The sequence below is a fragment of the Podarcis liolepis genome, assembly GCF_965112155.1.
Source record: "Podarcis liolepis genome assembly, chromosome: 5".
In the NCBI taxonomy this organism is placed as follows: Eukaryota; Metazoa; Chordata; class Lepidosauria; order Squamata; family Lacertidae; genus Podarcis; species Podarcis liolepis.
Window position 1 is genome coordinate 16,818,088 of NC_139556.1, and position 25,991 is coordinate 16,844,078.

Below are 25,991 nucleotides of genomic sequence, written 5' to 3' on the forward strand. Positions count from 1 at the left end.
AGGTTCCCCGGCAAGGGGGAGGGAAAAAAATTGAAAACTTTCACTTTCGTGCGTCCCTCCCGGCGTGACGCTGCGCGCTGACGTCACGGGGCTGTAATGGTGGTGTGCCGCGAGATTTTTTTCATCAAACAAGTGTGCCTTTGCCCAAAAAAGGTTGGGAAACACTGCCCTAGACTTAGAGGCCCTAGGTTTCAGCCTACTTAGCCTATACAGTACATAAATCCGGCACTGATCATCATGTTCACCGTTTAAAAGGTTGCCAGTCACGCCTGCATTTACCTCCAGTTCCCTAACTCTCTGGTCTTTGGGTGCTCCAGAGAAGCCCCGAGGGGACGGACAACCTTCCTGCCGGGACCTTCCTTGTCACCTGGAGGCTTTGGCAAGCCACTGCCACCGCGACCCCTCCTTCCTCGCCCGAGGGAGCTGGCCGGCCCCTGCCCACTAGCGGGCCTCCGAGGGGGCGGGCCGGGGAAGCGCCAGAGTCTGGCAAGGGCGGGGCCCGACGACGCCTCGCCTCGCCGCGGGAAGGGGGCGGGGGGCGCTTGGCCAGCCGCGCGGCTGCGAATGGGGCGGGCTAGGCGCGCGCTGCCCGATGGCAGCTGCCTGGGGGCGCCGATGGCCTCATCCTTAAAGCCGATGGCCCCCGCGAAGGGGACGCACTCGACGGCGGGACCCTCCTCCAGCAGGCTGCGGCCAAGCGCACGCAGCTCTGCAGCGCTACTCCGCAGGGACTTACGACGAGCGGAGCCGGAGCTGGGCAGCCCCGAAGGCTGGCGCGGAGGCGAGGCGAGGACAGCCGACGGCTCTTTCCGGGCGCACGGGCGCCGCGCGCTGTAAGTGGTCGCTGCGCCGGCTTCTCCCCGCGGCGCGAGGCAACGGAGACAGCCGAGAGCGGGGCGGGACGGGGCGGGGTGCCGGGACAAGGCTGGGTGTGCCCGACGGCTTGCATCGCGCGCCCCTTGCCTTGCTGCCGCCGCGCGTGGTGATGCCTATTCTGCCAGCTGCTCTTGGAAAGGTGAGGGCGCAGCTTGTCCTTTGTTTGGTCCCGGCCTTCCCGTCGAGCCTGTGGTGGAGGTCGGCCGGTCTTTCTTCTGCTCAGCCTCCCCCTGCCGCAGCCGGTGGGCCGGGCGCGGTTTTCTGCAGTCGTAGAAAGTCCCCCACTCCACGGTTCCCCGGCAGCGCACTGGCTCTCGTCGCCGTCGAGGCTGCGCGAAGTGCTCCTAGGCAGTGAGACGGACGGGGCTCGGGGCTCGGGAACTCGAGGGTGAGTTGATCCGGTGGCTAGGGCACAGTCGAGGCGCCCGGGCAGGAGAGCCGAGGCGATCCCTCCGACTCAGATAAACTCTGCTTTCTGAACTGCAACGCAGACGCCGGTTTAGTTTCCGCGCAGAGTCGAAAAAGCAGTGCTTGTAGACGCACGAAATTATGAGCCGGGGTTTCTTTTGTAAGGTAACGGTTTGCTAAAAAAAAAGCTTGCGGGTGTGCGAGAGAGGGGGAAGAGAGAGGAAGCGAAATGGCGCGGGGAAAGTCCGTCGGCTTTTGGACAGATAGACAAATGATATTTATGTAAGGACCGGGCTGCTGTTTACAACCCGAGGGATCTTGCAGGTTCCCAGAAGAGGAGATATTCAGTCTCCCCCTTGGGAACCCTTGTTGAATTTTTCTCCGCTTTTTGCTGGCAAATACGGCTCCTTATCAGCAGGACTTTTAATTTTGGTTAAAATCTGCCCTCGGTGAACGGAAATAAAAATTGGATTTTGCCTAGGAAGGAGACCCTTCAGAGAAGAATGATGATTAAATCGACAAACCGCTGCAAAAAGCAAAGCCTCAAACGAAAAACAAAACAAAACCCAAATGCATGTTCATGTCACCTTATTAATTCAGTTACTTTATTAATAGTTATTGATTAATAGTTTTGAGACTATTTTCTCTACTCAAGTTTCTATTTATAATTTAACATTACTTACAGAAGACAATATTTTTCAAAGACCAAATCAAAAATAATTTAACAGTAAAATTGTTCAAAAAACATATTGCATCCTGACTTTCTTCGGAATGAAAACCACGGCGACTAGGAAGATGTAAATGCATCTAAATGAACCACAATATCAATACGTTTGTCCGTTAATTTAAAATAATCGCAATTATAATTCAACAAAATAGAATGCGGTAATTTGCACATTCGTGACACTCAAGTACCTTTTCAGTTTTTGCGTGTTTTCGTACTCGGAATGCAACGGTATGCAAAACTGTATGTCCATAGTAAAACCATAATTAAAAATATGTCCATAATAACCGTTTCCCCCCCTCCCACCCCACGAATATTGCGCAGAAGTTACTGTGCGGTTTTAGTTTATCAGGGCTTAATTGGCATTTGATCACCAGTGCGGGGAAACTGTGCTCTTTACAAACGACTCCCCCATCCCATATGATCAGAAACCAAGCAGGCATTGCTACGTCGGTGCCACAAGCAAACTGTGGCTCGGGTAAGAAAAGCTCAGCGTCTAATCTGGGCTGAAAACGCCAAATACTCAACGGACTATCCGCGCACAAGCTGGACTCCCCCCCCCCCACGTCGCCACCCAACTCCCCACGCTGTCCGTTGGGAAAGGGGGCAGGGGGGCAAGGGGAGGCCGGCCCCTGCTGCCCAATCGTTTTCCCGCAATTCCTTGCTCGCTTCTGTTGTGCAGACAAAACACCGCAAGAAAGCACCGTAGCATTTAGAAGGCGGAAAGCCGTCGCCTGCTGCTCTCTGTCTTAGCAGTTGCCATCGGGGCGCAACCACAGAAGCGCGTGTGCGCAGTGGCGGCGGGGCTTGGACGCCTTCTGGCCGCCCAGCTCAGGACAAACCGGGGAGCAGCCCCGCTGCCTCGCTTCGGATCAGGGGGTGCGGGTGCGGGGAGCCGTTTGGGCCGCAATCGCTTCTCCCAAGAGTGGATCTGCATAGAGAGAGAAAGGAGTCAGTTACGCGCTTTGCACTCCGCGCAAGTTCAGCGACAGCGGCGGAATGGTGGCAGGAAAAAGAGGCAGCCCCTTTGACATACCACCCCGACCCCCACCCACCGACCCACCCCCGCTCTCATTCGTTGCAGCGGGTTAGATTGGATGACACCCCCCCCCCGGATCCCTTCTAAACTCTCCAATTTCATGATTCCCCGCGCGCTACCGGGTTGATCTGGCGCGATTCGCGGCTAACGCTTTGCAACACTTTCCCCCCGGCGGAGGGAGCTGGAGGAGCACCTCGTGGTCCCGATCCACAGTTCGGTGGTGGCACCTCCCCACCAGCTCCCCCTGGTTTTGCGGGGACAGCGCGGCCGAGAAAAGGCGCAGCTGGCTTGCAGCTGCCGACCGCCCCGACGTGGCCACTTTCGGCTTGGCAGGAGAGAGCCCGCCTCGTGGGCGATTGGCGAGGCGGCCCCTACGTATCCTGGCAGCCTGATCCCTTTGCTGAGGGCGGGCGGAGCAAGAGACGCCCCTTCCCAGCCCCCTCTCGGAGCGGTGGTGGGGCGCCCCCTCGAGCCTCGACGGCAGGCTGGTCCCTTGCTCCCCGGGAGCTCAGCGCTGCGGGTTCGAAGGGTGCTGACTGAGTGGCTTCACTGGGGCCGGTTTGGCTTTCAAAGGGGCATGAGATGGCCCCGATGGGTTTGGACAGTGGTTCTCAAATTTTCCCCCCTCTGGCAACTTTTTTCATAATAAAAAATTGCTGTAAGATTTTGTTTTTTTAATTGACAGGTGAAATAGCTCAGTTGGTAGAGTGTGAGGCTCTTAATCTCAGGGTTTAAGCCCCACTTTGGAGACAAAATATTCTTGCATTGCAGGTTGTTTGGACAATATGACCCTCTTAGTCCCTTCCAACTCAACCATTCTACGATTCTATGAGAAGAAATGTATTGGGAAATAAAATCACAAGTAGGATTGCTCTCATTTTAAAAAGACATCTGTGCATATTCTGCAAGTAAAATACTGTATTTTTTGCTCTATAAGACTCACTTTTTCCCTCCTAAAAAGTAAGGGGAAATGTGTGTGCGTCTTATGGAGCGAATGCAGGCTGCGCAGCTATCCCAGAAGCCAGAACAGCAAGAGGGATTGCTGCTTTCCCTGCGCAGCAATCCCTCTTGCTGTTCTGGCTTCTGAGATTCAGAATATTTTGTTTGTTTTTTTGTTTTCCTCCTCCAAAAACTAGGTGCGTCTTGTGGTCTGGTGCGCCTTATAGAGCGAAAAATACGGTAATTGCTTTGGGCTATGCTATGTTATACTACACTGAAATGTTTAAGTGTTTCTTTGATTGCCCTTGAATCTTCCTGCCACACTTTCTATCTTTTTCAGCCACATTCTTTGAGAACCCCTGGCTTGAACAGCAAATCGCGACCCATCCCATATTTTGTGTGTAGATTTTGACTAACGTGCAGGCAGCTTTGCTAAGGGGGAAGGTGGTGTAAAGTTCAGTGGGCTTGTTTTGGGGGTGGGGAATGATGGGAGGTCATTTCACTAGGACTTTACCGGAAATGGGAACCAAATCTCTATTCTTCCCTTTCTGCATCCGTGGCGGGAAGATGGGATTCCTGCCACAGACAGGGCTGTGAGTTGGCAGCCCTGAGATGTTCCTGGATTGCTGTGTCTGCTAAAATACCAGGGTTGCCTTGAATTCTCTCTGGTATGAAAACTTGAGGCCATCCTGGGTATTTTCAGGCCTAGTGGGGCAGGGGTGTGATTCTCTCTCTCTTTTTTTTTAAATGATATTTATTCAAAATTTCATCAAAACAAGGCACACAGAAATTATATATATATATATATATATATATATATATATATATATATATATAAAGAAATAAAACAAAAAGAAAAAACCCCCAAAAAGAAAGAAGAAAAATACAAATCTCAAGTTGCAACTTTTCATTTGCTTAATTCTTGAACCTCCTCGCACCTCCCTTTTTGTATTCTAGTTTAATTCGTTATTTCAGCAAATTCTTCCCATGTTTCTCAATTTTAATTTAAATGATTAATCTTCACAATCTCTCTTATTTATTAATCAAGATAACCTTTCCATCTTTTAGTATAATCTGTTATTCAATTTACCTTAATCTCTTCACCCTTATCTTATCTTAAAAATCTTAAAATTTCAAAGTTTACATCATAGTCATACATATCTCCTTAAAATCATTTCTACTAAAGCCAATTTAGTTCCTTTCCAACATATTCCCTCAAATTTCATTGATGTTGCACTAATTCCAAAATTAGCAAAAGAATTTCCCTTGATATCTCTAATTTTTATCCAACGGCCCTTCTTCCTGGTTTCGGGTCATGCCAGTCCTTTCTGTCCATTACATCCAGTCCATCAATCTGGTGTTCTAATGTCCGAGGCCCTTAAAACTCTTCTAGGCCCCTTCTGCAAATTTTTTTGTTCTTGTTTGTGCTTGCGCACTTCTTTATCAATTGTTGGTTTCTTGGGGAGTGGGTCTCCGGAGGGTTCCATCCGGTAATAGTTTCCATTTTCCTTCATCAGATTGGCCCCTTCCCCCCAGTTCCACTCCAGGGGTGTGATTCTCCTTTCTCCAACAAGTAAACAATGTGACAACGAGGCATTCAAGTTTTGCTGTTGTTTGAGACAAACCAGCGTAGAGCAGTGTTTCCCAACCACTGTTCCGCGGCACACTAGTGTGCCGCGAGATGTTGCCTGGTGTGCCGCGGGAAAAATTTAAAAATTCGAAAGATTTTTTTTTTTAAAGTCAAATTTTCGATTGGGGCGCCGTCACTAGATGACCCCTGGGGTTCCCTCCCTCCCTCCCGCTCTGCGCCTCCCTCCTCCTCCGGGGAGGCCCTTCCTGGCTCTCGGCCAAGGCTTGGCGGCTGCCACTCACTCACTCGCTCGCCCACCCGTCCCTCCATCCCTGCACCCGGCCTCTCCCCCTCCATCCCCGGCGCGGGGGCTGCCGGGATCCGTAGTCCCCTCGCCCTTGGGCTCCGCGCCCGCATGGGGTGCGCAAACTACGTTTCCCAGCGTGGCCTGGCGGGCCGGGCGTTTTGTTTGAAGCGCTCTTCTCCCGGCCATGGAATGAGCGCAGCAGCGGCGGCCGGGCGGGCAGGGGCTCTTCCGCGCAGACCCCGCGCAGCCTGCCTGCACCCCCGCGGAGATCGGGCGGCAGGATGGAGCCCGGGGATCCCCACGGAGGCGGAGGCTGCCCCCCAGGTAGGGCTGCGTCGGGGGGTTTTTATTTTTGCAATGCTGCATCCGCGCCGGAGGGGACGCATTGGACCACGGGGAGACCCCTTGGCGGGCGTGCAAGGCAATGCATGCGTGCAGGCGTTGCATGGAGTGCAGTGCAATGCAATGGCAACGCGGCGCCCTGCATGCATGCATGCAACTTCCACCGGCGCTCCGGACTTGGCAGGTGAGGGGGGTCCCCAGTGGGCGGCAGAGAGAGCCGGGAGGGCGAAGGGGAGCCAGGGGGGAGCAGCGCTGCTCCCCGAGCCGAGCCCGGGGGGAAACATCGGCGTCGTTGCGCCGGGTGTTGGAAGCGGAGGCTGGCGGGGGCCCCTCACCTGCAAAACCTGGTCGCCTCTCATATATTTCATGCATTGCATTCATCGCCCGCTTTCTCCTCCAAGGAGCTCCCGGGGCGCGCGTGGTTCTCCCCGTGTTATCCTCGCAACAACAGCCCTGCGAGGTGGGTCAGGCGAGTGGCCCAAGGGAGCACCCAGGGATTGTCCTGGCCAGGTGGGGTGATTTGAACCCTGCTCTCTGCCCGGTCTTCATCCTCATTTAGCCCCCACATGTGCATGACTGTGCATGACTGAGGTTTTCCCCCCTCGTCTTGGCTATGGTGTGAGTCTGTCCTGTTAATTAATGGGGTTCTGCCTTCGGAGAAGATGAGCCAGCCCTCAAGGAGGTGATTATGTAATTTGCTAGCAATTCATGTCCCTCCCGGCGTGACGCTGCGCGCTGACGTCACGGGGCTGTAATGGTGGTGTGCCTCGAGATTTTTTTCATGAAACAAGTGTGCCTTTGCCCAAAAAAGGTTGGGAAACACTGGCGTAGAGGATGTCAGAAGATGTGGGGAAATAATCAGACTAGATACTTCTTTCTTTTCCTTTGTCCGGGTTCCCATCTCATGCTAGCATTCTCAATGGTAACACTTTTTCGCTTGCATTGCTGATTCTAAACAAAGAATGTATTTCTGCTGACTCAAGCTCTTTATGTTTTGCAAAACCAGTCAGAAGACAGGACCAGGGAGTTTGACACAGCTTATTGACCAGCCAGGCAACTTGCATAGGTTTTCAGCCATGCTACGTGACGCCGGTGGCGCTGTGGGTTAAACCACAGAGCCTAGGACTTGCCGATCAGAAGGTCGGTGGTTCGAATCCCTGCGACGGGGTGAGCTCCCGTTGCTCGGTCCCAGCTCCTGCAAACCTAGCAGTTCGAAAGCACGTCAAAGTGCAAGCAGATAAATAGGTACCACTCCGGCGGAAAGGTAAACGGCGTTTCCGTGCGCTGCTTTGGTTTGCCAGAAGTGGCTTAGTCATGCTGGCCATATGACCCGGAAGCTGTACACCGGCTCCCTCGGCCAATAAAGCGAGATGAGTGCCGCAACCCCAGAGTCGTCCGCAACTGGACCTAATGGTCAGGGGTCCCTTTACCTTTACCTTTTTACATGGCTGGTCAGGAATGTAAGCCCGGTCTCCCTAGCCCATCTCAATGTATTGTGGAATCTATTGTATACATCCACACCTGTGCATATGTATAAATACAGATAATGTGGGGATCATGGGCGTAGCCAGGATTTACGGCCTCGGTCCAGTATACCTGAAGGAGCGTCTCCACCCCCATTGTTCTACCCGGACACTGAGGTCCAGCACCGAGGGCCTTCTGGCAGTTCCCTCACTTCGAGAAGCCAAGTTACAGGGAACCAGGCAGAGGACCTTCTCGGTAGTGGCGCCCTCCCTGTGGAACGCCCTCCCACCAGATGTCAAAGAGAACAACAACTACCAGACTTTTAGAAGACATCTGAAGGCAGCCCTGTTTAGGGAAGCTTTTAATGTTTGATGTATCACAGTATTTTAATATTCTTTTGGAAGCCGCCCAGAGTGGCTGGGGAAGCCCAGCCAGATGGAAGGGGTATAAATAATAAATTATTATTATTATTATTATTATTATGTTGGGGGGTGGAGCAGGACACCCACCTGTCACCATCCTCGTTCTAGCAGATTCAGAATGAAGTGTCTCAACAACAGTTGTTTCAAATTACCGTATTTTTTGCTCTATAAGACTCACTTTTTCCCTCCTAAAAAGTAAGGGGAAATGTGTGTGCGTCTTATGGAGCGAATGCAAGCTGCACAGCTATCCCAGAAGCCAGAACAGCAAGAGGGATCACTGCTTTTGCTGCGCAGCACTCTCTCTTGTTCTGGCTTCTGAGATTCAGAATATTTTCTTTCTTGTTTTCCTCCTCCAAAAACTAGGTGCGTCTTATGGTCTGGTGCATCTTATAGAGCGAAAAATACGGCACTTTCTTTTGACCCCAAGTGCTCAGACGGACCTGTCAAAATCGTCAGTCGTTTGAAAACTAGGAAGCTAAATAAAATATTGACATCAGGGAGTACCTTTCATGTGGTTAACGAGTATATATTGCAAAATTACAAAGAACAATTTTTTGAGGGGTCTTGTTTTTTTAAAAAAATCTAAACTAAAACAAGTTTTCTTGGATTTGCTGAAAATCCAAGTGACCTCAGCAAGTATTTCAGTTTCAAAGATGATTCTGATTGTTTCTACTTTTAGTTAAGTATTTTTATTTGTTTACTTGGTTTGGGTGGGGGACTGCAGCAACCAAAACTTCTCTGTCCAGTCCTTGGGACTCTCCCCAGGCTGTGCCCCTCCTTGGGTCAAAGACCCTCCCCACAAGGCACATTCCTCCTCTCCACCCTCCTGAAATGTTTCTGCCTCATGTGAACCAATGGGGACGCACATTATAGCCTTACATGACCCTGTGTAAAGTGTGGCTTCCTGTGCGATACCTGGAACACAAGTGTTTTGGCACTAAGGAGCCTGCTGGCAGGAGATTAAGAGGACATGTTGTTGTTGTTTTGATGGGAGAGTGGGAGATTTGGGAGAGGGAAGATCATGTGAAACCACAGAGACAGACAGAGAGAGAGAGAGAGAGAGCAAAAAGCAACATGCAGATAAGACAGTGGAGCAGAGAACTGCTGCCTCCTGCCCGAAAACATCATTCTGCAGCCAGGGAATGGCAGGATGAATTCCACAGCTGCTTCCCAGTCCAGGACTGCAGCAGCGGGAACAGAGACTGCTCTAAGAGACCCTAATTACTCAGTGGTACATAGCTGATTCTTTGAACTCTATCCTCTCCTGTTTTTGTTGCTGTAGTTATTTAGAGACCCACCTTAATTTGAATATGTGTTTCTGAACCGTTCATTTTGCTTCTTCCCTTCTTGTTAAATCAGTGTTTGTAAGTGGGAAAATGTTAACTGGGTGGAGTCCAACGTTAGTTAGACTCACTAAAGGTAAAGGGGCCCCTGACCATTCGGTCCAGTCGCGGACGACTCTAGGGTTGTGGTGCTCATCTCGCTTCCGGGTCATGTGGCGCTTCTGGCGAACCAGAGCAGCGCACAGAAATGCCGTTTACCTTCCCGCTGGTGTGGTACCTATTTATCTACTTGCACTTTGAAGTGCTTTCAAACTGCTAGGTTGGCAGGAGCAGGGACCGAGCAACGGGAGCTCACCCCGTCGCGGGGATTCGAACCGCCGACCTTCTGATCGGCAAGTCCTAGGTTCTGTGGTTTAACCCACAGCGCCACCCGCGTCCAGTTTGACTCACTAGACCCACTGAAATAAACGGGCTGAAAACTCTTATCACCCACTTCCTTTTAAAAAATCCATTTATTAGAAAATTGAAAATGAGGGAAAGCAGAGGAAAAAATGGGAGAAAGTAATGTCCAAATCTTTGTACATTAAACAAGAATCTGAAACAAAAAGAACCATACAAAGCTATAAAAAGAGCAAGTGTAATAGAAAAATGTAACATTGTTTAAAAAAATTAATACCAAAGATGCCAATAACCGTAACGATGTTAAAAACTTTATAATGTGTGTGGGATTGCAGCCATAATGACTATTTCTGAGCAATTCTTAAAAATTGCTTCATAAATCCCACTAGTTTTTGAGAGTGCTTCAAAAGTTGCCATAATCGCAATCTACCAGATTTTCAAGCCATTCAAGCTGACAGAATGTTTGATACCACCCCTCAATATTTAAGAAGCAGCAATCTAGCCCCAACCAATTAAAAAAATAAATTCTAATTTCAAAATATATATTATAGTTGTGTCTTTGGAATAGGCTCTGCAAGAATTTGAAAAAGCTTTTATCAAAAAGTGCTGCACAGGATCATATGCCACCAAATATGTATAGAATGTCCATAAATTCCTATGTGTAAAAATTAGCAATCTTGTGTACACTGTACAAAAACTGTATGTGCACTGAATGTAACAGATGAACAGCCCTGATGTCTCTTCCAAACTATTCCTAAGGAGATAAAATAAAGGAGTGTACAGTGGTACCTCAGGTTACATACGCTTCCGGTTACAGACTCCACTAACCCAGAAATAATACCTCTGGTTAAGAACTTTACCTCAGGATGAGAACAGAAATTGCGTGGCGGGGGCACAGCAGCAGCAGGAGACCCCATTAGTTAAAGTGGTGCTTCAGGTTAGGAACAGTTTCAGGTTAAGAACAGACCTCCGGAATGAATTAAGTACTTAACCAGAGGTACCACTGTACGTCTTCCTGAACAGGGACAGGTGGGATGTAAATATGATAAATAATATTCACTGAATTCTTCCATAGCACAAGTGACATTAGCAATCTCTCCTCTGAATGCTCAGTATTTAATCTCTTAGACCTTTTAGAGTAAAGGATGTTTAACAGCAATGATAAATCAGCCACCCATAGCTCCTTAGCTGGACTTGAGCTCTTCCTTTGAATGGTGGGCAAGAATGAAAATCGGCAGTTCTGTGAAGTCTTGCCATTGCTTAAAAAAATTATAAATCCACGTTTCCAAAGCTTCCAAGGTAATACAGTTCTAATAACATCAGGACAAATTTAAACAACCGTAATAAATGCAACGAAATCAGCAGCAGCAGCAGCACAGGGTCACAGCCCCCATCCCTGAAGAAGAACGTGGTCTCAAAACCAGAGAAACTTTGCACCTCACCATCGGGGCAATTGTGGTTGGGTCCCTTTTTCTCCTCACCTAACATGGTGTTAGTAGCTCTTGCAGCAGCCCATTGGAGAGGTTCCTGAAGGATGAGTCAGCAAATTCCCCCTAGCCTACAGAACAGATGAACTATCACAACAACAGCACAGAGTGTTTCGTTTTCCTTTTGTCATCCCTGTTTCATAGACGCAAAGTTCAGCTCGCTGTCTGCAGCAGGTAACCCTTTACCTAAAAGGCAAGGCCTCTCCAGCTTGTCATTTTCCCAAATGTTGTTTCTTTGCTCCGCTGCTAAGAAATCTGCCTTAACCTTGCATAGGAAATGAAGTGAATCGGAATCTTTCTGACTTTAAATAATTTTTAAAAACAACTTTCCCGGCTTCTCTTCTTTCATCTCTGAATATTGCACCAGGGAACCCAACTCATCGTCCATTAATATGCATGGGAATGTTGCAGCCCACATAAAGCAAACAGGATTTCTGTTGTTGTTGTTGTTACTTTAATAATTACCTGTATCTGCAAGCAAGCACTCTCTTTAGTCCTTCGAAAATGTGGTTCCTTGTCACACTTGAGAGAAAGGAGCAGAATGAGAATCAGTGACCCAAATTTTCATGCGTCTTTCCAGGTCCAGGGGTATAATTTGTTATGGGTGTAGCATCCAAACAAAATACCTTCTCGGAGTTTGTTTCAAAGGATTGGTTCTGATATAACAGGCCTGCCCAACAGGTCGATCTTGAGATCTACCGGTCGATCACGGGATGTCCCTGGTCGATGTTGGTCGATCACGGGCCCCTGACACCCCCCCCCTTTCCCCAAAAAAGCTCAACAACTCTGGTCAACCCAATGAGTAGATCACTGCCTGATTTTTTTATAGTGGGAGTAAATCATAGCCTCTTGGAAGCTGGACAGCCCTGTGCTATAACATTTGCAGGATGACCCCCCTATTGGGAAGTGTTAATGTAATCCTAATGGGACACTTTCTTTATTTGGTTGTTGCCATTCTAAGGCTGTGTATACCTTAATCTGTTGTGCCCCTGCCTCTGGTTTTGAATCCAAGTACACGCAACGTTAGGGATGCGGGTGGCGCTGTGGGTTGAATCACAGAGCCTAAGACTTGCCGATCAGAAGGTCAGCGGTTCGAATCCCTGCGACGGGGTGAGCTCCCATTGCTTGGTCCCAGCTCCTGCCCACCTAGCAGTTCGAAAGCACGTCAAAGTGCAAGTAGATAAATAGGTACCACTCCGGTGGGAAGGTAAACAGCGTTTCTGTGCGCTGCTCTGGTTCGCCAAAAGCGGCTTAGTCATGCTGGCCACATGACCCGGAAGCTGTACACCGGCTCCCTCGGCCAATAAAGCAAGATGAGCGCCGCAACCCCAGAGTCGGCTATGACTGGACCTGATGGTCAGGGGTCCCTTTACCTTTAACTGGGGAAAGGAAATCAAGAACAGGATTGTTTTGCGGAAAGGAGAACATGTATATGTGCTCTGGTCATCATTTGCTTGCAACTGATGTTAGATCAGTACTTAATTTCTAAAATGAGAAGTGTGAGTGATATGCCATCCTTCTGTAAGCGCCACTTCTTACTTTTAAGTGTGTGGGAAGGGGGAAACCTGCAGTTGCTCAGTGGCGAGGGGGAAACAGTCTGCATATGTTCAGAAGTGCTCTCTTTATATCTACTTCAGAATTCTGTGCCTTAGCCACTGAATTAAACTCATAGTCAGTTACCCAGCATTAGAAACTCAGATATATGAGCTAGGTGCAAATGGCACCTTAAATCTAGGTTACTCTCCACTGTTGTTGGACTACAACTCCCATAATCCCTAACCATTATCTATGCTGGCTAGGGTTGATGGGAGTTGGGAAGCTAAGTGCTGAAGAGCCACAGATCCCCAATTCCTGTTGTAAATTGCATAAAGGAAGCTATGTGCATAGACATGTGTTTCATGTGTATTTGGACTGCTGTGGGGTATATGGCTTGCCTCACAGCTTTTATCGCCTAGTTGGAATGAGTGCATGCACACACTTTTTCCTCTTGTTTTCTAGTTGTGGCGAATCCGAGCCTTGGACTCTGCCCCTAGGACTACACACTCATTTACAAGAGTGAAATGTTGAAGGGTATGCAAAATCATCTTCTTTTTTGCCAACCTATACATCACCCCCTATCTTTAGACTATAAAGTGTGTGATATTTGATAAGCGTTTTCCACTTGATAAGCTAGTAGGGAAGCCTGTGCTCTTTGACAAACGTTCCAAGCTTGCTACATGGACCGGTCTTTCAATAAGGCACTGTAAATCCATAAATTACTTTTATAATACAGTACATTATTTTGCTGTTTAATTTGCCCATGAACCTTAGGATGTGGTATCAAAGGTTTCCCCATTACTGCTCATGGATCTCTTTGGCTCTGCAGTGGCATCAAAACACCAGAGAAAATGATTGTCTAGAAAGCTTCCAGACAGCATCTCTTAACTTAACGTGGAAGTTTGTTTTAGTCCTTTGTCACTCCCTGCCATAGTTAGATCATTCTAGGTTGTATGTGTGGCACAGTTGTGCAGGAAACAGCAACCTGAAAGCAATGCAGAGCTGGTTAAGAACGAAAACAACAACATGTGATATGTGGGGACACATTTTACCCTGATGGCTGCAGCTTCTCAGAGCATAGTCTCACCCCAGATTAGCGCAGGGCAGCAGCTAAGCCAAGGCTTGCATTAACCATGATTCCAGGTTTGGATAAAAGACTAGAGGGGAGACCTTAGTCACAGACCTGGGTTTGGATGACATGTTGAGCCAAACTTTGGCCAGGGAGGAATAAAGCAGCTACCATCTCCTTGGGATCCAGCAGCAGTGCTGGATTTAAGGCGGTGCCGGCAGTTCCCCCCGCACAGGACGCTGAGCCAAGGGGTGTGTGCATAACAACAACAAGAAATATTTACCCACTGAGCCTCTTGGGCTTGCCGATCAGAAGGTCAGAGGTTCGATTCCGCACGACGGGGTGAGCTCCCATTGCTCTGTCCCAGCTTCTGCCAAACTAGCAGTTCGAAAGCGCACCAGTGCAAGTAGATAAATAGGTACCACTGTGGCGGGAAGGTAAATGTGCTTCTGTGCACTCTGGCTTCTGTCACGGTGTTCTGTTGCGCCAGAAGCAGTTTAGTCATGCTGTCCACATGACCCAGAAAGCTTTTTGTGGACGAACGCCGGCTCCCTCAGCCTGAAAGTGGAGATGAGCGCCACACCCCATTGTCAAGTTTGACTGGACTTAACCGTCAAGGGGTCCTTTACCTTTACAGGTACCTACTGAGAAGATGCATAGAAAGAGCAACTGGGATTGGAAAAAGAATTATTGCCATCATAAGAAATGGGAGGCGAAAATTTTGTCCTCTCTCGGGGCGCCATATTACTAAAGTTTGCCCCTGCCAGTACATTTGCACCCCAATGTCCCTATTTTCCAGGGACAGTCCTGGATTTACAGACGCCAGTTTCTGATTTGATCCCAGAATGTCCCGATGTTCCTATTTTCATTGGAGAAATGTTGGAGGGTTTGCATAGCTTGACTTAATGTGACATGCCAACATGGCTTTTGAATTCAGTTGAGCTCTGGATTTGTAAACCCCCCCCCCCCCCGAGAATATGATTGAAAGGTGGTATAAAATATTTAAAGTAACTGAACAAGCAGTAATTTGGCTTGCGAAGAAGTTTGAAGTGTAATCTATTTTGGGCGGTTGGCGGCAGAATTTGGCTAGAAATCCATACCAGCCTGTGTCCCATTTGATCCATGATGTTAACACTGAACTACATTGCAAGACTAGGGACGCGGGTGACGCTGTGGTCTAAACCACAGAGCCTAGGGCTTGCCGATCAGAAGGTCGGCGGTTCGAATCCCTGCGACGGGGTGAGCGTCTGTTGTTCGGTCCCAGCTCCTGCCAACCTAGCAGATCGAAAGTACGTCAAAGTGCAAGTAGATAAATAGGTACCGCTCTGGCGGGAAGGTAAATGGTGTTTCCGTGCGCTGCTCTGGTTTACCAGAAGCGGCTTAGTCATGCTGGCCACATGACCCGGAAGCTGTACACCAGCTCCCTCGGCCAGTAAAGCGAGATGAGTGCCGCAACCCCAGAGTCGTCTGCGACTGGACCTAATGGTCAGGGGTCCCTTTACCTTTACATTGCAAGACTATCGTAAGCTGCTCTTTCCTCATTCTTCAAAAAGAGTTCCTCATTCTTCAAAAAGAGTACAACAGCAGTAGATCACATTGCAGTGATGCTGTGAGCCACTCCCTTGGCCTCAGCCTAACCCTCTGAAGTTTTCAGAGTGAAGTTTACTCTCACAAGCCACTCTCTCTCAGCCCCAGCTGCACTGACCCTCAAATTTCGGGTCCACGGACCTCATTTGCATTGGGAGGATTATTTTAAAGTGTTGGCAAACCTTAAACTAATGTTTTACATAAGAGAAATATGTCAGAAAGAAAATTTGTCTGAGAGTGGACATTCTGTCGCCCTGTCTCAGGTAAATTAAAACCTTGGGTTTCTCATTTGATTTCCACAGGCAGGGAAAACCATTTAAACATTCAGCATGAAACAGCATATGTAGACAATGACATTCGTTCTCTCTAACTTTCTACTCTCTGTAGTTTTCATGGTCTATAAAAGGAAGGAAGGAACTGCAAGTCTTTCACAGGCCATTTACCCCTTTACTTACACAACTTTTAAAAATAAGCCATAGTGTATTTCTTTTATATTGAACTGTAAATGCATAGCTACTTTCCATCTAAAAGGTGCTCAGAGGTTTACAACAGAGAATTTAAAATACATATAGTTGTTAGAAAGCTGACTGTGAATAAGTGGTGTGAATGATCCCTTTCTTACAACGAAAGGTCCTTTGGCCTTAGTTGCTGGTCTTACTTGCTGATCACAAAAAATGGAGGCAAGAGACAGGAGAGAGTGCTGTCTTAGGCTACACTGGGACTGGGCTTTAAATAACTGGTACTGTGGTACCTCGGGTTAAGAACTTAATTCGTTTTGGAGGTCCGTTCTTAACCTGAAACCTGAGGTACCACTTTAGCTAATGGGGCTTCCCGCTGCTGCTGCTGCCGCTGCTGCTGCACGATTACTGTTCTCATCCTGAGGTAAAGTTCTTAACCTGAGGAACTATTTCTGGGTTAGCGGAGTCTGTAACCTGAAGCGTCTGTAACCTGAGGTACCACTGTACCTTGAACTGGTAGCTGGTTCAAATAAACGTGATGGAAACAGAGGACTGGATAATGCAGAAACCTTACAGCTTGCCTTGCCTTACCGACAGGCGCTCGGCTACTTCTGAGTAGCAGGCTAATCGTGGCTGTTTATCCTCCGGTGATTAATGGTTTCCCATGGTTCCCGTTTCAATTCCATTAAGATCACAAGTGTAGGGAAATTGCCCTGATGCTTTATACTCTCCCCCCACCCCCAAATTCTTATATACAAGAAATTCATGACCTTTCCTTGAACTTAGATCGCTTTTCCCGCTTTGTGCGTTTCTGGACTGTACGTTCGAAATCAGAAATCATCTGAATTTGCTGCCCTGGTCCCCGGAACACGGTTGGACAGAGAAGTGCATATTTATGCTGATGACACCACACATGGCCCAAATGGCAAACCATTTCCCCTGGTGGCTCAGGGTGTGTGTTTAAAGCAGTAATGAGGACTAGATAGACCCATTCGTGGTGCCTCAGAATGGACAGCTTCAGAGCGACAGAGTGGAAGTCTGCACAGTACCCTGAATAAAAGGTAAAGGGACCCCTGACCATTAGGTCCAGTCGTGGCCGACTCTGGGGTTGTGGAGCTCATCTCGCTTTATTGGCCGAAGGAAGCTGGCGTACAGCTTCTGGGTCATGTGGTCAGCATGGCTAAGCCACTTCTGACGGACCAGAGCAGTGCACGGAAATGCCATTTACCTTCCCACCGGAGTGGTACCTATTTATCTACTTACACTTTGACGTGCTTTTGAACTGCTAGGTTGGCAGGAGCAGGGACCGTGCAACGGGAGCTCACCCCGTCGTGGGGATTCGAACCGCCGTCCTAGGGTCTGTGGTTTAACCCACAGCGCCACCCGTGTCCCTCTGAATAGCTACCCTTAAATCCTAGCAGTGGCTTTGTTCAGCACTTGGTGGTTCGCCAGCTACTAGAGGCGGAGGAAGGGGGCACGGTGGGTGCGATCCACCCCAGGTGTCACCACTGAGGGGGTGACAAAATGCTGGGTGGCACTCACCGTGGGGCTTGCAGCACACCCGAGCCACGCGTCTCTTCTGGGAGAGACGCAGCGGCTTGGGCATGCGCAGGCTTTGCGCTGCCCAAATGGTCTGCCCACTGCCTCCCACCCAGCTGTAGGGCAGCAGAGTGGGAGGAGGCAAAACAACAAATCTATGGTTATGGGAAACATACTCAATAAACACACAAGACTTAACCAGCTGTACTTTTGAATAAATAAGGTATAATATTCATTGTATCAAATTGTAGATTTCAGCGGAAGTCTCATAAAGTTCAACGAAAAAAGCAGAAGACCCAGTGGATCAGTTCATTCTCTAGTCAGTTCATGCATAAGGTCCATACATGTATAAGTATCTTTTCCACCTGTCTGTTCATAGAGTCCAATAATCCACATTAAGGGTTGTTACAGTTCCACAGAATCCTTTCACAGAGTCTAAGACAAGGATTTCCGGAATATTAGCTTTGTTTCGCCATCCTAGGCTTCATCAGTAGAACAAGAAGAAAGAAAGAAGATTCCACCTAAACATTAGGAAGAACTTCCTGACAGTAAGAGCTGTTTGACAGTGGAATTTGCTGCCAAGGAGTGTGGTGGCGTCTCCTTCTTTGGGGGTCTTTAAGCAGAGGCTTGACAACTATATGTCAGGAGTGCTCTGATGGTGTTTCCTGCTTGGCAGGGGGTTGGACTCGATGGCCCTTGTGGTCTCTTCAAACTCTATGATTCTAGGCTCCAGGTAACGCAAATAAATACAATATCGTAATCTCACACATTTTTACATCAAAATTAATATAAAAAAACATAAACAATTGTACATACCATATGTAATATTACAGGTATGGTAGTGGTTGCAGTACCTTATTTATTCAAAAGTACAGATGGTTACGTCTTGAGCGGGAGGAGGCAGGCAGACCCCAGAGGCCCCTTGGTGTGCCCTGCCCCTATGGGTGGGCTCACCCTGCCTCTGTGGGCAGCTCGCCCTGCCCCTGGGTGTGCCACCCCAGGCGCCCGAGTGGCTTCCTCTGCCTCTGCCAGCTACAACCTCTTTTGTATATAGATGACTTGGCCACTGTTCCCTGTGCTCTGGCAACTTCCAGACTGGATGACTGCAATGCTCTCTGTGTGGGGTTGCCCTTGAAGACAACTCAGAAACATCAATGGGCCCAAAATGCAGCATCCAGATTCAAGGGAGCTGGTCATGTTTAGCCTGGAGAAGAGGAGGTTAAGGGGTGATATGATAGCCATGTTCAAATATATAAAAGGATGTCACATAGAGGAGGGAGAAAGGTTGTTTTCTGCTGCTCCAGAGAAGCGGACACGGAGCAATGGATCCAAACTACAAGAAAGAAGATTCCACCTAAACATTAGGAAGAACTTCCTGACAGTAAGAGCTGTTCGACAGTGGAATTTGCTGCCAAGGAGTGTGGTGGAGTCTCCTTCTTTGGAGGTCTTTAAGCAGAGGCTTGACAACCATATGTCAGGAGTGCTCTGATGGTGTTTCCAGCCTGGCAGGGGGTTGGACTCGATGGGCCTTGTGGTCTCTTCCAACTCTATGATTCTATGATTCTAGTTCCGTTTCGATCTCATACACCCTTCTGTTTTAAAACAGCTGCCTTGGTTGCTGGTTCCTTTCCAGGCCCAGTTCAAGCTGTTTGTGTTGGGGTTTGGAGCCCCAAATGACTCAGGCCCCAAATTGACCCACCTCCTTTCGCACATACCTAGGGTCAATGCTTTCCCCGGGAACTGAGAATTGGGGAATGGGCTGAACTGCCATTGGCAAAAGTCAACTCAGATAGCATGAGGAACCATGGGAAAAAGAAGAAGGGGAATGTTGGAGATGTTATGACCGGTTGTTGTTTTTTTTACCTCCCTCCGTAAGCCAGGCACAAGCTTCCTGGGCTTTCGGAAGGAGGCTTTGATTGGGGGGGGGGGAATGCCAGTCCTGTGTACTGGCACGTACCACCAGGAAAAAAACCAACACTAGTTTTAATTCAAATTAGCTCTAGTTGTTTTTTTTTCTTTTGTGGTTTGGCCTATCTCTGTTGTTGAGTTAAAAATGTCCTGTGTCAAGTCTTGTGCTTTGGGTAGTTCTGGTCCTTCGGCTGATACGTTTGCGTGTTGATTCACATCATCAAGTGGAAGATGGCTTCCTTCAGAACATCTACTTCTATTCAGTGATGAGGGAGAAGAGTGAAATGTAGCTCTTGTGCTTGGAAATAGCCAGAGATGAATTCCTACTTAGTTCATACCAGCAAACAGCACCAAAAAAATATTATTTTCGAAACAATGACAAGCAGACAAGCTGATTTGGGGCCAGGGCATAGAACAACGAGAAATTCCCTGCCTGTTACTGCTCACTCAGCAACAAATATTTGAGGCTGTGTTCTGAAACATACCCTTTTGAGTTTGTGTCCCAGTTCAGTCAATGGAAACACATAGGGCCAGGGCTGCAAAAATAGATGTAGCTTCTTGTACAGAAGCAAAATTGTTCAGAAAATACCTTTTGCTTCAGACAGAATAAAACCTGTTTCTGGAGTGCCTACAGATCTCTTTTTTTAATGCCGCTTACCTTTCTGCAAGTTGGCTAAACTTGTCACCTCTTGCTGGAGGGGGCGGCTGTCTTGCTTCAGGTCTTTAGCAGGTGAAAAGGAGAAATTTGAATCTGGTCCTTGCAGCATCAGTCCCTGGAAGAAAGGAAATTGTGATGGCAGATGCAGTCGTATGCAAATAGCTGGGGGGGGGGTTGGAATTATCATCTACAAACACTGGGAAGAAATTCCATCTGCTGCTTCCTTGAGAAGGGGGCCTTAATAAATTCTGAGACTGCAAAGTTACACACATCTTAATCAAGTCTTAATCCGAGGAATTAATGTGCTGTGCGTTTCTGCATAATTCCAGGAATCACGCAAAAGCTATGACAATAGCCAGAGCCGCAGATGGACTCGCCTCCTTGCACAAAATGCTGCATGAAAAAGGTATATTGAGGCAAATGTGGCTCCCGCCTTCACAGCGTTTCACGTACAGGTGCACCATCTCAAAGTGCCAGGGCGACTCGTGCGCTTTCATGTGCGTGGCGCGCGCATATGCGCTTGTCTATGCATGCGTGTGCACATGTGCCAAACCACTGTGCTTGCCTTCACGTCTACTGCAGAGGGGAAAAACCCTCCAGAGGTTTTTTTCTCTTAAAAACGCTGACTTTTTTATCTTAGAAAAGGAGTCGGCAGGGGATGGGGGGTACGGAACATAAATATTTCTTACTGCATATATGTTGTTCCCTGTAATAAAAGTGCAGGCTGAAATTGGAGGGAAATGTGAGGTAAGGAAGGAAGAAGATGCCCACCAATTCACAAGCAGGCATTGCCTCCCAGCTTTGACACTGCCTGCGTTGAGGAAATAGGTATAAAATTTGCAGCAGAGGCCAAAGGTCAGCTTGTCTTTAGCTTCTGAAAGTAACCAGATCACAAACATTTGGCATGAACCTACCAGTCCACAAACATGAAGGTTTATTTGTTAGCTTTGAAAGGTAGCTGCACTCCCAGAATTAAATCCCTCTGTGCACAATGGGACCTGTTTTGGAGTAAAGACACTAATTCTTCACAGTGTTAGCCTGTGGCTGCAACAAGCACACTTATTGGACGTTAACCCCACTTAACTGAACTTATTCCCACCAAGTAAACTGACCTCCTAATCGTATATGGCACTCAGACATCACTTGGGCCTCTTTTTCAGCTCTTCTCCGGTTCCTATTCCAGGCCGATGGAGTTCAACTTGCTCACTGACTCAGAGGCCCACAGTCCCAATCTCTCCCTCTCAGAGTCGGGGACACCACAACATGAGCACAGCTGCAAGGGGCAAGAGCACAGCGGTAAGTACGAAATTGGCTTTGCTCTGAGCAGCAAACGGTGCTTCTCATTGCATAGCCTCCAGCTCTGGCCTGATTAGAAAGGGAGATGCTCTATTTGTTTCTTAGACATGAGCTTATCATAACTGGTAGAGCAGAGCTGCAGAACCTCATGCCTGAAGGCCAAAATCCAGCCCTGTAGCTGGCCCTCAGGGATTTCCCAGGCCGTGCCATCTCCCCAATCCACCCCCTAGGCTAGAATAAATCACAGACACTTGACTTTGCAGATAAGTGAATATTTTACTCGCAAAGTTTCCAGAAGTTACAGCAAATAAGTCTCCAACCACTGGCAGTAAAACAGAGATGAAAAAGGCTCCAAATGACTTAAAAAGAAAAGTATTTTGTTTTTTTACAAAAAGGATCATGCAATCTTTGGGTTAGGCTTTGAAATCTAATTTTTTGAGAGATTCAGTTCACTCGCCGGGAGCCATGACCGCATGACTTCTTGCTTGTTCCAGGAAGCAGGAAGAGAAAAGACTCAGAGCCTGCTAAGCTCCGCCCCCACCGGCAACCTGAGCTCAGGTTAACCCTTTCTTGCAGGCAATTGTGAGTCGGTAATATATTACAACAAATTGGTGCTCTTGCTTTTGCTTTCACAGACACAGAAAAGTCACAGCAGAACCAGACCGATGACTCCAATCCTGAGGACGGCTCCTTGAAAAAGAAGCAGCGTAGGCAGAGAACTCACTTCACCAGCCAACAACTCCAGGAGCTGGAAGCCACTTTCCAGAGGAACCGCTATCCGGACATGAGCACCAGGGAGGAAATTGCTGTCTGGACCAACTTGACTGAAGCCAGAGTCCGGGTAGGCCTCATTCACACCCGCTCTGCTTTCTCTGCAGAATTTGAGGATTCAATAGCGAACCACATAGCAGACCAAGCAGAATGGAAGAGGCCTCTGCATGTGGCTTTTATCTTTTTGTGTGAGCTATTATACAGTGCAAGTACTTTCTGAGGAACAGATTGCTCTCAAAATCTTGCATTTTAAAAAGCGAGGCACTCCTCTCACAATCACTCCTAATAGTGAACTCAAGCGGCGAGTGCCACCAAAGTAGGGCCACTAAGAAACAAGGGGGAGATACTCGCATGCTTGAGGAAAGCCTGAGGTTTGCAGAAGTACATTTCCCCCCTCAAACATGAACAAGCTGAAAGGACGGGACACACACAGGGGAGGAGGAACACCAACAAAAGCCCATTGTGGACTGAGCATGCTCAGTAGACATGGAATGAGGCGTAACAGAAGGAGAAAGAAAGTTGGAACGCTGGGTGGTGGGAGATAATGGTTGGCTGGGATCCTGTACTCATTTTAGAAGTGAGGATGCCTGCCACATTTTGTGGCAAGTTCCACCTGTTCTATTGCTGAGGACCCATTGTAACTGCAGCTCCCATTATCCTTTGCGATGTTCACTGAGGCCGATGGGAGTTGTAGTTCAGCCCCGCCTGGTGTCTACCTGGACACTGAGGTCCAGCACCGAGGGCCTTCTGGCGGGTCCCTCACTGCAAGAAGCCAAGTTACAGGGAACCAGGCAGAGGGCCTTCTCGGTAGTGGCACCCGTCCTGCAGAATGCCCTCCCATCAGACATCAAAGAGAACAACAACTACCAGACTTTTAGAAGACATCTGAAGACAGCCCTGTTTAGGGAAGCTTTTAATGTTTGATGTATCACAGTATTTGAATATTTTTTGGGAAGCCGCCCAGAGTGGCTGGGGAAGCCCAACCAGATGGGCGGGGTAACTTCTTCTTCTTATTATTATTCTCACCAAGCTAACACACGCAGAATGCTAACTTAAGAAAACGCTCCCTTTCTCTCACAGGTGTGGTTTAAGAACCGCAGGGCCAAGTGGAGGAAGCGAGAAAGGAACCAGCAGGCCGAACTCTGCAAGAACAGCTTTGGAGCCCAGTTCAATGGACTGATGCAGCCTTACGATGACATGTACAGCGGCTACTCGTACAACAGCTGGGCCACCAAAGGCCTTGCCACCAGCACCCTGTCGGCAAAGAGCTTCCCCTTCTTCAACTCGATGAACGTCAGCCCCCTCTCGTCGCAGCCCATGTTCTCCACGCCCAGCTCCATCGGCTCCATGCCCATGCCTTCATCCATGGTAGCTCCCTCCACAGTGACTGGCGTGCCAGGCCCCAGCCTCAACAACCTCAACAGCCCCGGCCTTAACTCGGCCGTTTCATCCAGTACCTGCCCATACGCTTCCCCAGCCAGCCCATACACGTACCGGGACACGTGCAACTCCAGCCTGGCTAGCCTGAGGTTGAAGGCCAAGCAGCACGCCAACTTCACCTATCCGGCAGTGCAGACAGCAGCCTCCAGCCTCAGCCCTTGCCAGTACGCTGTGGACAGGCCAGTATGAAGGCCTAGGGACCCTTCCCCACCCACCCAACCCCGATAATCAGGAACTTGGCCATTAGCCCGACAGCCACACCCAGACCGACCAAATTCCAGGAAGATGTGCTTCGTGACGACCATGCTGTTATAAACTTTCCGACTCTTCTCTTTTGTTTTTGGCGAAAGTAAACACAACCGCTCATCGAAAGCCCATTTGGGAAAGAGGACTTTTCTGCCAGGCTCTGAGGTCATTGTCAATCCGGCGCTGTAATGCGATAGCTCTCGGCTTCCTCCTGCTCCCGTCCGAGAACAGGCACCCCGTTCGTGCAACAATACGGAGAGAGGGAGACCCAGGAAAGGGGGGGGGGAGAACAGTGCAGCTGCCGATTCCACTCACCAACGTATGTCTGCGCGCCGCGGCGATTTGCATGCCTGCCGACACGAAACCCTCCGAGGTCTAAACGCTGTGCTGGAAAGACCACAGATCGGTGCACTGAGGATTAGACTTCTTTCACGAATGTTTGCACAATGTCCTGTCGCTTCTTCTTCTTTTCCTTTGCAGATTTCGGCCTTTTGTAGTTGAGAGTCGGCAAAGGAAGATGTGGTCTCATGGAAAGGTTCAGAGTTCGTGAAGGCAGGGGCGAGAGAGGGATTATGAGCCGTGGGGAGGGTCTGGGACCCAGCTGAATGGAGAGATCCACTCGGGCACGATGATAAGATCCTGCCCCCCCCCCCCGATTTACACTGGTTTCTAAGACTACAGCAGAAGCTGCTAGCAGGTCGCCAAAAGGGATACAGAACTTTGACTTTGGCAAAAAAACAACAGCGACAACCGAGAGCTTCATAGTCCCTCCCATGCCTACCTGTGGAAGTCGGGGAAGGGAAGAATGAAAAGATATAGAGAAATATGAGCAAATAAAACATTCCCTGTTGGATTTCATTTTCGACCAGGCGGGAGTTAAATATCAGTATATCCACATACAGAACCCTATTGCTTTCCTTTTACAGTCAATGGCTCTTTCGTGCTCCCAACAATAAATTCCATTACAAAATAAAGCGGAAGAAATCCTCGCAATCTTTATGGGTGTCTGTTTATTGCAAGAGCAACGTGGAGCCAACACCTAGGATGAAAGCGTTCCGTTGCTCCCCCCCCCCCCGAAGGTGAAGAAACTGGGCTCTGCAGTTAAAGCAGACCTTTTTTTAATCCTAGAACTCGGTGTCTAAAAATTAGGTGTTACCCTCAAGTTTGTCAAAAATAGCACCATGCAGCCGATCGCTAGGTCTTACATTTTCATATTTGGGTAGATTGCACGTTTTCTACTGAAAGGCCGACATATGGGTACTCTGGACGTTTTACTCGTGTTTGTTTACATAAGCTTTTAGTTATAATGTTTTTGGAGAGTCGTATTTGAGCCTCCAAAAGTTTAGAAGCTTGAATTAATGTGGAACACTGTTCCAAGGAGACGTGGACTGAGAACACTTCAAAACCAGAAATTTGTCTCATTCCCAGGCTATTCTTGGTCCTGCTAAAGTTTAAAATGTAAACTGACACAAGTATGCCTATTTTTATCCGGTATATTTTGTCTATCCATTATGTTCTCACTGCAGCCTTGACGCGGGGAACCCTTTTTTTAAAAAACTGTCTTCAAAAGTGTAGCATGAACCCAATCACTGCTCCAGACAACCTATTTATTGGGTATGATTTGCTTTCCAAAAAGCTTTCACAGAGGCTACATTGTATCTGGTCTTTATTGAGCATTTGTTCAGGTTTGCTTACAGGGATGTTATATAATAGTGAGCTTTCCTCCTGGGTTTATCGAGATTTGTTTTTGGGCTGTTTACATGTCTTCCCATCAAATCTTCCATTCACCCCACACTTTTAAATGCATTTCCCAGGCAATTTTCCAAACCACACACACAAAAATCAATTTCTTTCTAAAAGTTTATTTATTGTGCTGGCGTGACACGAGTGACTTAATCCACTTTAATTGCACAAACCTAAACGTCCCGGTTATGCTGGTAGTTTGTAGGTTCCCTGGTATAGCAGCCAATTCTGAAATAATATTTCGGACCTTCAAGCTGGCAAAATCTTTCCCCATAGCTATTCCTTTACAGACGCAGCCCCTTTGCCGTATAGGAAAAGCAAGCTATCTAATTGCTCCATTCTTTATATGCACCCTGCTAACCAACCCAAAACAGCATGTAAAATATTTTGCACATTAAAAGAATGCATTGTTAAATTGACACAACAAAACAAGACAATGCAGAGAGAAACACGATAAATACTCCCTCATCCAAGGGTGAA

At 48.2% G+C, this 25,991-nt stretch overlaps 1 protein-coding gene and 1 long non-coding RNA gene across 8 annotated transcripts; one reads left to right on the forward strand and one right to left on the reverse strand.

Annotated features, from left to right (window-relative positions):
* Positions 1 to 564: 564 nt before the first annotated feature.
* PITX3 (paired like homeodomain 3) lies at positions 565 to 24,761 on the forward strand (the record flags this gene model as incomplete). 6 transcript variants are annotated; one of them, XM_083502784.1, is made up of 5 exons in its annotated part: positions 785 to 833; positions 20,345 to 20,421; positions 21,176 to 21,311; positions 21,947 to 22,152; positions 23,163 to 24,761. In XM_083502784.1, the coding sequence occupies 4 exons, from the start codon at positions 20,383 to 20,385 to the stop codon at positions 23,709 to 23,711; spliced, it is 930 nt and encodes a 309-aa protein (XP_083358910.1). In that variant the 3' UTR covers positions 23,712 to 24,761. The 6 variants fall into 6 exon arrangements, with proteins under 6 accessions (XP_083358909.1, XP_083358910.1, XP_083358911.1 ...); XM_083502783.1 differs by lacking the exon at positions 20,345 to 20,421 and having other exon boundaries at positions 565 to 833; positions 21,199 to 21,311; XM_083502785.1 differs by lacking the exons at positions 785 to 833; positions 20,345 to 20,421 and adding an exon at positions 927 to 1,015.
* On the reverse strand, positions 13,553 to 21,904 carry LOC310706652. Of its 2 annotated transcripts, XR_014526008.1 has the most exons (5): positions 21,596 to 21,904; positions 21,128 to 21,288; positions 20,016 to 20,130; positions 14,149 to 14,423; positions 13,553 to 13,781 (listed from the first exon to the last, which is right to left on the reverse strand). It is a non-coding gene; the product is annotated as an uncharacterized lncRNA (long non-coding RNA). The 2 variants fall into 2 exon arrangements; XR_014526009.1 differs by lacking the exons at positions 13,553 to 13,781; positions 14,149 to 14,423 and adding an exon at positions 19,206 to 19,613 and having other exon boundaries at positions 21,596 to 21,872.
* Positions 24,762 to 25,991: the final 1,230 nt, after the last annotated feature.